At 41.1% G+C, this 10,736-nt stretch overlaps 1 protein-coding gene across 1 annotated transcript in view; it reads left to right on the top strand.

Moving 5' to 3' along the window:
• The first annotated feature begins 3,255 nt into the window (after positions 1 to 3,255).
• The window catches only part of COG6 (component of oligomeric golgi complex 6), a 94,067-nt gene continuing 86,586 nt past the window's right edge, over positions 3,256 to 10,736 (top strand). Inside the window, exons 1-2 of the mRNA XM_023749162.1 lie at positions 3,256 to 3,448; positions 6,376 to 6,519. Coding sequence (XP_023604930.1) covers positions 3,296 to 3,448; positions 6,376 to 6,519 — 297 coding nt within the window. The 5' untranslated portion in view covers positions 3,256 to 3,295. The remainder of the gene's footprint in view (positions 3,449 to 6,375; positions 6,520 to 10,736) is intronic.

Below are 10,736 nucleotides of genomic sequence, written 5' to 3'. Positions count from 1 at the left end.
CATTTTCTTTCTTCCTTTTTTTAAAAAAAGAATTTGCCTTTATTGATTTTAGAGAGAGGAAGGTAGAGGGAGAGAGAGAGAGAAACTTCCTATATAATAAAAGGGTAATATGCAATTAGATCAAACAGCAGAACAACCGAACAACCAATCAAAGCATAATATGCTAATGATATGCTAAGGCTGCTCAACTGGTCGCTATGACATGTACTGACCATCAATGGGCAGACAGTCAACTGGTCGACCAGTCATTACGACGTGCACTGACCACTAGGGAGCAGGTGCTCTGACTGGTAGGTTAGCTTGCTGCTGCTGGGGTCCGGCCGATCAGGACTGAGCGAGATGGGCCGGACATGCCCTGGAGCCCTCCTGCAGTCCCTCCCCTGTCTGATCGTGCACTGGTGGGGTCCCTCAGCCTGGCCTGCACCCTCTCGCAATCTGGGACCTCTTTGGGGATGTCGGAGAGCCAGTTTCAGCCTGATCCCGCAGGCCACTCCCCTTGGGAGGGTGCCAGAGGCAGAGCTCATGGCTGGCTAGAGCTGCTGCAGCAGCACAAGCCTCTCCCAAAGGGGACTAATTGGGCACAAGCCTGTGGCAGGCACAGTGGGGCCGGGATGAGTGGGAGCCACAGGTAGAAGCTGCAGGCAGCATTGGACTGTGGGTTTCAGCCTGATCCCTGTAGGCCACCCAGAGGGACTCCACCCGTGCACGAATTCGTGCACCGAGCCTCTAGTCAATGATAAAAGAGAACCATTGATTGGCCACTTCCTGCAAGCCTCAAACCCCAACCTAGGCTTGCATCCCAACTGGGAATTGCATCATGACCTACTGGCTCATAGGTCTATGCTCAACCACTGAGCAACACCAGCCAGGCCATTTCTTCCTTTTTAAAGCATTTCTTTCCTTCTTTTCCTCTCTTTTTTCCCTCTCTGTTCCTCCTACAAAATTAATATCCAGAAATCTGTTGCACTTTTATACACCAATAATGAACTATCAGAAAGATTAATTAATAAAACAATCCCATTTACAATTGTACTAGAAAAATAAAATACCTAGTAATAAATTTAACCAAGGAGGTAAAATACCTGTATAAGACACTGAAGAAAGAAAGTGAAGATACAAATAAATGGAAGCATATATTGTGCTCATGGTTAGGAAGAATAATATTATTAAAATGTCTATACCATCCAAAACACTCTATAGACTTAATACAATCTCTATTAAAATATCAAAGACATTTTTTACAGAAGTAGAACAAATAATTCCAAAATTTATATGGAACCACAAAAGACCCTGAATAGCCAAAGCAATATTGAGAAAGAAGAACCTGATATCAAGCTATACTATAAGGCTATATTAATTAAAACATCATGGTACTGGCATAAAAGCAGGCACATGCATCACAAGAGGTTCCGAGATTTAATACTGACCCCAATTTTAAAATACTTATTTAAAAAATATATATATTTGTATTGATTTCAGAGAGGAAGAGAGAGGGAAAAAGTTATAGAAACATCAATGATGAGAGAGAATCATTGATCAGCTGCCTCCTGCATGCCTCCTACTAGGAACAGAGCTAGAAACCAGGGCATGCTTCCAGACCAAGAATCCAACTGTGATATTTTAATAGAGATTGTATTAAATCTATAGAGTGTTTTGACCTATTACTAGGTTCATAGATCAAGGCTCAACCATTGGAGCCACACCGGTGGGGTCTGACCCAAATTTTAAAAAGTGAGAAAAGAAAGAATAGAAATAATGATGCTTGTCATCTAGACCTTCCTAGGAATATATTTCTAATATAGTTATTCATTTCTTTGTTATTTATTCTATAGCTACATTGGCTTTGGCCAATTTGTGGAACAATCAAGTTCTTTCTTGGTTTGGGAACTTTGTATTTATACTTTCTCCTGAGGGAATGATTTTACCCTATGTTTCACTTTCTTCAAATCTGTTTAATGGGCAATTACATTCCAGACCTTCCTGGGTGAAGTAGGCCTCTCTCTCCATTACTATTTCATTGAACAGCACTTCCTTTCCTTTAGCACTAATCACAGTCCAATAACATTTTTTTAAGTCCTTTGTCTCAGACACAAAATGTAGATCCTCCAATGCCTACCAGAGTATCTGGCTCATAAAATGCCTTCAATGAATACTTTTCAAACAAAAGAGGGGGAGGTGGTAGAGGGCATAGAGAGGAAAAATGGTGATGGAAATAAATAAATAAATAAATAAATAAATAAATAAATAAATAAATAAATAAATAAAATAAGAAAGAAAAGCATTCAGGGAAGGTGAATTTGATTTGCCAGGCATAGGTTTCAGTGTGTTTTCCTAATACTTATGTCACAGGATTCCAAGTCAGGAGGAATAGGGAAACTAAGACAGGAAAATTAAATAAAGGCCAGACAGTGTGGAAATTTGCAGCCAGCTTGTAACCAACAAGCCATTATCTTCCCCAGCCAAGGACATGAGAGCAAATGGTTAAAAAAAACCCGTCCCAACTGAGACAACGCAGAAAGGGAGGGGAGACAGGGAAAGCAAAAAAGGGCAGTTTTACTCCTTAAGCAGAGAAGCCAACAATTTTAAGATAAAGTTGCCAGGTGCTTCTCATGATTTCTGGGAAAGCCACAACAAAGTAAAAAAAGGAACTTTGAAAATTAATCTATACCAAATATTCAACGAAGAAATTTTAAATCCTATAAACAAAAGGGTATATAACACTTTGGATCCCCACCCAACCTGCTCTTCAAATTGGCTGTAAGCCTGTCTGCATTGTCATAAACCAGATGTATCAGTTCGCTTGCTTTGCTTTTTCAATAAAGGTGCATGCTTTAATAAATTGGCTTTTCACAATACAGTCAACAGTCAAGGTCTCTCATATAAACACATTTATATGAGAAGACAAGAATCGAGATTGGGAACAGCTCTCTCCCACTGACTCAGGGGGCTGTCCTGTCCGTAACACCTCTCTGGTGTTGGAGAGAGGGGGCTGACTATAACATGAGCTTATACTTTCAGAGATTCAGGATTATGAAATCCTTTTAATCCCATAAGTATTAATCCAGAACGCTAAACCTGACTGCAATTCAGACCACATTGGCCCCCTCCTCTCACGCTGAGGGCTTCGCTCCGCCTCCCTTTAGCTTCTCCACCCTCATCGCTTCCCTGGGCCTGGCAGAGCGGAGCCGTCCCCTGCAGAGCCTTCCCCGGGCGCATGCGCGGCACATAGCGCACGCGCAGTACTCGGCTGCCGGTCTGCGGCGGCCACGGCTGGGCTGGGGCGGGCTCCTGCGCTATGGCCGAGGGGAGCGCGGAGGCAGTCGCAGTCCCCGCGTCCGGGGCTGCCAACGGCCTCAGCAATGGGGCGGGCGGGCCCTCGGCGCAACCCAACAACCCGCTGTCGCGGAAGCTGCATAAGATTTTGGAGACGCGGTTGGACAATGACAAGGTAACCGGAGCTGGCTGGACCTGGGACGCGCGTCGCCCGCGAGGCTGAACCGGGACCCTCTGTCCGACACCCAGTCCCCCGCCGGGAGGACACCCCGGACCCTCGCGGGGAGGGTGACGAGAGGGGGCGAGGAGCCCTGGGAAAGGAAAGAGGTTTCCTGGTATCACTCCTATTTGAAAAGGTTCTTGATAACTTCGGATCTGGGAGGAAAAGCGTGGGGTCCCTCGCGAAACCTCGGGGTCGTTGGGGTCTGACTTGGGAGAGGGTAGGAGAAGAAACCGATGACAAAGAGACACCGTGAGTCGGGGGCACGAGGACCAGGAGAGCAGGGTCAGGTGTAACTGAGCATTTCCATTGACAAGTGAAAACAATTAAAATATGACATTATTTTATTTCTTATTTATGTTATATTTTATGTAAGGCAACGCGAAAGAACCTGCTCGTGGCTAAGATGAAATAATATTTACTGGTCTAAGTACTGCCTGTGATTTGTGGGCTCAAGCTGTATTTCTGTACAAAATAGATTGTTCACATCCTCTCCCAAGTATTTCCTGAAATTTAGATTGGACTTTCTAGCTCCTGTCATAGCTGGTGATCTCTTCTCCATCACCGAGTCTCTAGGTAAATTGGCCTCAGTGATAATATATCACTGAGCTTTATAAATTTGTAGGTTACTGAAAACAAGCTGTCGATAAGAATTTGTGTGTAAAAAATAACAGCATAATATAATGAGTAAGACTGTCTCTAGGCTACCGCTTATTAGATAAAACCACCAAATTGGTGCATTATGATTTAAGTAAATCTGTTAACTTCTCTAAGCTTATGTTTTATTATTTCTAAATTGTGAATACTGCTAGTAACCTCAGGGTTGTTGTGAGGGTTCAATGAAAGAATCCAGGTGAAGTGCTCAGACAAGTGCCAGGCACTTACTGTTTGTTATTAAATGTTAATTTTATCATACAATTTATTAAGTGTTTAAAACAGTGTCAAATATTGATATTTATTATCTCATTTAATACAGCTACTCCAATAAATTGACATTATTTCCTTTTACCCATGAGAAAAAGAAGGTATGTAGAGAGTGTAAGTTACATCATATAACTAGTAATTGGTGGAGTTGTAATTTACACTCAAGTCTGTGTGATTTTGTTCATTCAGCATTTACTGACTTCTTCTTTGTAGTCAGTAAATGCTGTAGCCAAGCCCTAACACATTCCAAGATGGTAGTCTAAAGAGCCCATGGACAAAGGCAACAGTGTGGTGAAGGCCTGGGGAGGGGGTGTGGCAAAGGGGAAAATGGGGGACACCTGTAATAGTGTCAACAATGACAAAAAAGATACTTTTTCTCTCTCTTAAGTATTAAATTGAATTTAAATAGCTTTACTATTTTTGTCAATCTAGCCAGTATTTCAAAATAACATTGTAACTGAAACATGGAAAGGTAAGCCTGTTAGACTATATAGTGTGTTAGTTTGGTTGTAGGAATTCATATATGTAAGATTTAGGTTCCTGTTTTATATCTTGGGCCTGGTCCTCTGTCCTCTCTCCTCTATTCATCTCTCTATAGAAGAACTCTCTTACTTTCATAGTTTTAAATACCAAAAAGCATTATGATTCTCAGATTTATAATCCTATTTCTGACATCTCTACGGAGATCCAGATGTGTACAATCATTTGTCCATATGGCATCTCCAATTGGATACTTGATTGACATAATAAAAACTTAACATCACTAGAACTCTTTTTCTCCAAACTGGTTCTCTCCCCGCTGTTAGTAAAGAACATAATCTTTTACCCATATAATCAAGAAGCATGTAAGTAATGTTTGATACCTGTCATTTTTTTTTCACATCCCACATCCAATCCATTAACAAGTCTTATAGGCTCTACCTTGAAAAAAATATTTTTTGCAATGTCACCTGCAGTGCTACTACCATGTTGGTGTATGCTACTGTCAAATCTTGCTTGGATTGTTTTAGTTTTTCCCTACTTGCTGCTTTTCTTGCCCCCTTCTACCACCCATCCTCACAAAGTTGGAACAAACTTTTAAATATGTAAAGCATATTACATTACTCCTTTGCTTAAAACCTCTAGTAGTTTCCCTTAGCTTTAGTCACATTGGCCTTTCTGCTGCTTTAGGATCTTTGTATTCATTTCCTTTGTCTGTAGAAGGCTTTGCCCCCACTGATGCCTCTTTCCTATCACTGAGGCCTAAGTTCAAAAGTCACATCAAAGAGGCCTTCCTATCCAAGTTTCTTTACATTTTGCTTCTATTTACTCAGTTCCTAGCCTGCAGGCTACCGTTGGTATTTATTTCTTTTATATATCCTTCCAGAAAAAGATTTATATAAGCATATAAGAATTTTCACCTTTTTTAAAAATATATATATATATTTTTATTGATTTCAGAGAGGAAGGGAGAGGGAGAGAGAGCTAGAAACATCAATGATGAGAGGGAATCATTGATCGGCTGCCTCCCGCACACCCCCCACTGGTGATCGAGTCCACAACCCGGGCAAGTGCCCCTGACCAGAATCGAACCCAGGACCCTTCAGACTGCAGGATAGTGCTCTATCCACTGAGCCAAACCAGCTAGGGCAAATTTTCACCTTTTTAAAATGGATGTATCATAATTTCTTTAACCAATCCCCTTTAAATAGACATTAAAGTCATTTCTAATCTTCGCAATTACAAACAGTTCTGAAGTAAATAACCTTGTATACATGCCACAATACACTGTAACTATATCCTTATTATGTTTCAGAAATAATACTGGTACTGTTCAGTAATGTGAAGGTCATTCAAGATTTTGGGGGTTGTTTAACAGAAAAAAATTATTTGAAAATGATTTTATTAATTTTTGGCTCGAGACTAGGAAAACATTTGAAAATGGTTCCCAATAATTTTCTTTATCATCACTTGTTTAGGAAATGTTGGAAGCTCTCAAGGCACTTTCAACCTTTTTTGTTGAAAATAGTTTGCGGACTCGAAGAAATTTACGTGGAGATATTGAACGCAGAAGTTTAGCCATCAATGAAGAATTTGTGAGCATTTTCAAGGAAGTGAAAGAAGTATGTAAACTCTTTTCATTAAGCATTTATTGAAAATTTACTATATGCCTGACTCTGTACTAAGTATTTTTATTAATTAGGTTGACATATTTGCTATTCATGTATCATGTTCAAATAGAAAATTTAACTACTTACTCTAGAAGCATCTAGGTCTGTGGATTAGAGTGATTTCTGAATTTGTGACTTCCACTAATGCTGGTTCTTAAAAAGTTGTAACATTTTTTCTAGGATATTCTCTGTGGAATTTTAGCTTTTTAAACAATAATAATGATAGTAATAAATAACATTTCTCTGAATAGTTTTCCAGTAGAGATAGTCCCTCATTGAATAAACCTCCCTTGGATAACCACTTCCCCGTTGGAGGTAATTAATTCCTTTAATACATTTTAAATTATGAAAATTTCAGATTAATTAAGGTGAATACTTCAGTGTGTAAATAATGATTCATCATACTTGAGTGAGCAGTCTACTCATCATCAGGTAAAATGAATTTTATTTTTTATGGTCTATTTTCATTATGTAATATATTGTTAGTTATGTTAATATGACATCACAATATTACATAGTTAATATTTCTGTGTGAGTTGTATGAGAGTGATACATGGTTTCAATGAGTACTTAATAAAAAACATTTTAAACAGTTTAGTAGGTTTTCATTGAGTAAAGACTAATAATCTAGAAGGTTAAATGGAAAGTAAAGTGGTGTTCACCAAAATAGGAAGAACTGGTAGCCATGAGCACATCCAGATTTGGCTCTCTAAACACCCTTTCCCACTGAAAGAAACAATGTTATCAGTACCAGAAAGCAAGAAAGCTGTCTATGATGATTGGGAAAGTATCAGAAAGACTAGAGCTACTTGAAAAGGCTTCTACTGACCAAACATAGGACTATTTGAGCATCAGTAAGAATAACTCAGTGGACTGAAACACATCAAACATGTTTAGTCTGTGAATTCATAATGATATCGAAAACCAAACAAAACCCTCATTAGTTATCTTTGGTGGATATAAGAGAACCAACTTATTATTTTGAAAACTTTTAAATAAAAGGAAAGAATTAAGCATTAATCCTATCTTTTATACCAATTATATACGATTGTTGAGGGCAAGCTTTTCTTTATAGAAATACTAGAGGCCCGGTGCACGACATTTGTGCACTGCGGGGGGGGGGGGGGAGGTGGTGGGCGGGGCTCAGCCTAGCCTGTGCCCTGTCGCAGTCCAGGACCTCCCACTGTTTACTGCCTGCCTGCTTACTGCTCCTTAGCGCTGCCATGGAGGCGGGAGAGGCTCCCACCACCGCTGTGCTCGCCAGCCAGCTGTGAGCCCGGCTTCTGGCTGAGCAGCACTCCCCCTGTGGGAACGCACTGACCACCAGGGAGCAGCTCCTGCGTTGAGCATCTGCCCCTTGGTGGTCAGTGCGCATCATAGCAACCAGTCATTCCACCGTTCAGTCGATTTGCATATTAGGCTTTTATTATATAGGATTCCAGCTAATAAATGAAGAAGAAATGGTAGAATTAGATTAGAAGTTGCAACCACTCTTGAATATGTGGGTCTAGCTCAGGGTTTTTCAACATTCTACATTTTACAAAGTAGAATGTTTAGTAGCATCTCTAGCCTCTAAACACTAGATGCCAGTAACACCATTTCCCCCCAGTTATTTCAATCAAAAAATGTCTCCAGACAATGCCAAATGCCCTCTTGCAGGGCAAAACTGCCCCAGTTGAGAACCATTGATCAAGCCTTTAGTCATCACTCGCTGCTACCTTCACAAAAAGAGGAAAAACCATATATGTGACTATTAATAAAGGTATACAACACCAGAATTCTTGCCAGAAAATGGAACCAGATATAATCAAGCTTCTAGATCAGGGGTGGGCAAACTTTTTGACTCGAGGGCCACAATGGGTTCTTAAACTGGACCGGAGGGCCAGAACAAAAGCATGGATGGAGTGTTTGTGTGAACTAATATAAATTCAAAGTAAACATCATTACATAAAAGGGTACGGTCTTTTTTTTTTTTTTAGTTTTATTCATTTCAAACGGGCCGGATCTGGCCCGCGGGCCGTAGTTTGCCCACAGCTGTTCTAGATCTAACTGCTGCAGTTTATAGGAAATGCAGGCATCAGAGGAGTATATTAACAGCACAAAGACTGTCAGCAAAATCTGGAATGTTGGAAATTGTATGGGCAAATGAACTGGTTTCTTCAACAAATAAATTGTAAAAAAAAAAAAAGATAGATAGATAGATAGATAGAGAAAGAGAGAAAAAAAGGAAGGAAGAAAGAAAAAGAGAGAGAGAGGGAGGGAGGGAGGGAGGGGGAGGGCCCTGGCTAGATAATCCAGTTGGTTAGAGAGCCTCCCTGATACGCCAAGGTTTCAGGTTTGATCCAGGTCACATATAAGAATCAACCAATGAGAGAGAAACCAAGATGGCGGCATAGGTAAACACCGGAGATTGTTGCCGCAAACAACCACTTCAAAAATACAACTAAAAGACGGAACGGACATCACCCAGAACCACAGGAAGGCTGGCTGAGGAGAGATTCTTCAACTAGAAGGAAAGAGAACAGCATACCGAGGCTCAGAGGAGGCGCAGTGTGGAAAATACAAAGGTACGGAGGTGCGCGTGGAGCCGGCTGGTGGCTGAGGGCGCGGTTGTCGTTTTCAATCAGGAGGGAGTCTCAGACTCTGAGCTCCAGATCCGAGCGAGTCTCTAGGGACTCAGACTCAAACAGGAGAAGCGGGATTGTCTGGCATCAGTTGGAATGTGAGGGCAGCTTTCTCTCCGAGGTTTGCAGCGGTTGCTGGGGTTCTGAGAAGCAGAGCCTCTGGGAACGGGACTGAGAGCAGCCATAACTGCTCCCTCCACCCGCCCTGTTGATCCCGCCCCGCCCAAGCCCTGCCCAGAGCCATTTGCCAGATAGCCTCAGGCAAAGGCTAGATTAGCACCTCTCCAGAGGACAGAAGTTTTCCCACTGCAGATACAGCTGATTCTCACAGCCAGTCGGCCTGGTGGTCAAATCCCTCTAGTATTAACTACAACAATCAAAGCTTAACTAGAACAAGACTGCGCACAAAGACCACAAGGGGGTGCACCAAGAAAGCATAAAAAATGCAGAGACAAAAAAACATGACAGAAATAGAGGATATAGAGCTAAAAAACGCAATTTTGAGGGCTTTCAATAATGTGCTAGAAGCTGCCAATAAACTTGATGAGAGCCTCACGAAATCTAATGAGACCCTCGATGTTGTGATAAAGAACCAACTAGAAATTAAGCATACACTGACTGAAATAAAGAATATTATACAGACACCCAATAGCAGAACAGAGGAGCGCAAGAATCAAGTCAAAGATTTGAAATGCGAAGTAGCAAAAAACACCCAACCGGAAAAGCAAAATGAAAAAAGAATCCGGAAATACGAAGATAGTGTAAGGAGCCTCTGGGACAGCTTCAAGCGCACCAATATCAGAATTATAGGGGTGCCAGAAGATGAGAGACAGCAAGATATTGAAAACCTATTTGAAGAAATAATGACAGAAAACTTCCCCCACCTGGTGAAAGAAATGGACTTACAGGTCCAAGAAGCGCAGAGAACCCCAAACAAAAGGAATCCAAAGAGGACCACACCAAGACACATCATAATTAAAATGCCAAGAGAAAATGACAAAGAGAGAATCTTAAAAGCAGCAAGAGAAAGAGACTCAATTACCTACAAGGGAATACCCATACGACTGTCAGCTGATTTCTCAACAGAAACTTTGCAGGCCAGAAGAGAATGGCAAGAAATATTCAAAGTGATGAATAGCAAGAACCTACAACCAAGATTACTTTATCCAGCAAAGCTATCATTCAGAATTGAAGGTCAGATAAAGAGCTTCATAGATAAGGAAAAGCTAAAGGAGTTCATCACCACTAAACCAGTATTAGACAAAATGCTCAAAGGTATCCTTTAAGAAGAGGAAGAAGAAAAAGGTAAAGATACAAATTATGAACAACAAACATGCATCTATCAACAAGTGAATCTAAGAATCAGGTGAATAAATAATCTGATGTACAGAATGAACTGGTGATTATAATGAATCAGGGACATAGAAAGGGAATGGACTGACTATTCTTGGGGGAAAGGGGAGTGGGAGATGCTGGAAGAGACTGGACAAAAATCGTGCACCTATGGATGAGGACAGTGGGTGGGGAGTGAGGGCGGAGGGTGGG

Source organism: Myotis lucifugus, unplaced genomic scaffold (assembly GCF_000147115.1).
Source record: "Myotis lucifugus unplaced genomic scaffold, Myoluc2.0 scaffold_7, whole genome shotgun sequence".
Lineage (NCBI taxonomy): Eukaryota > Metazoa > Chordata > Mammalia > Chiroptera > Vespertilionidae > Myotis > Myotis lucifugus.
This window is presented reverse-complemented; position numbering and strand designations above follow the sequence as displayed.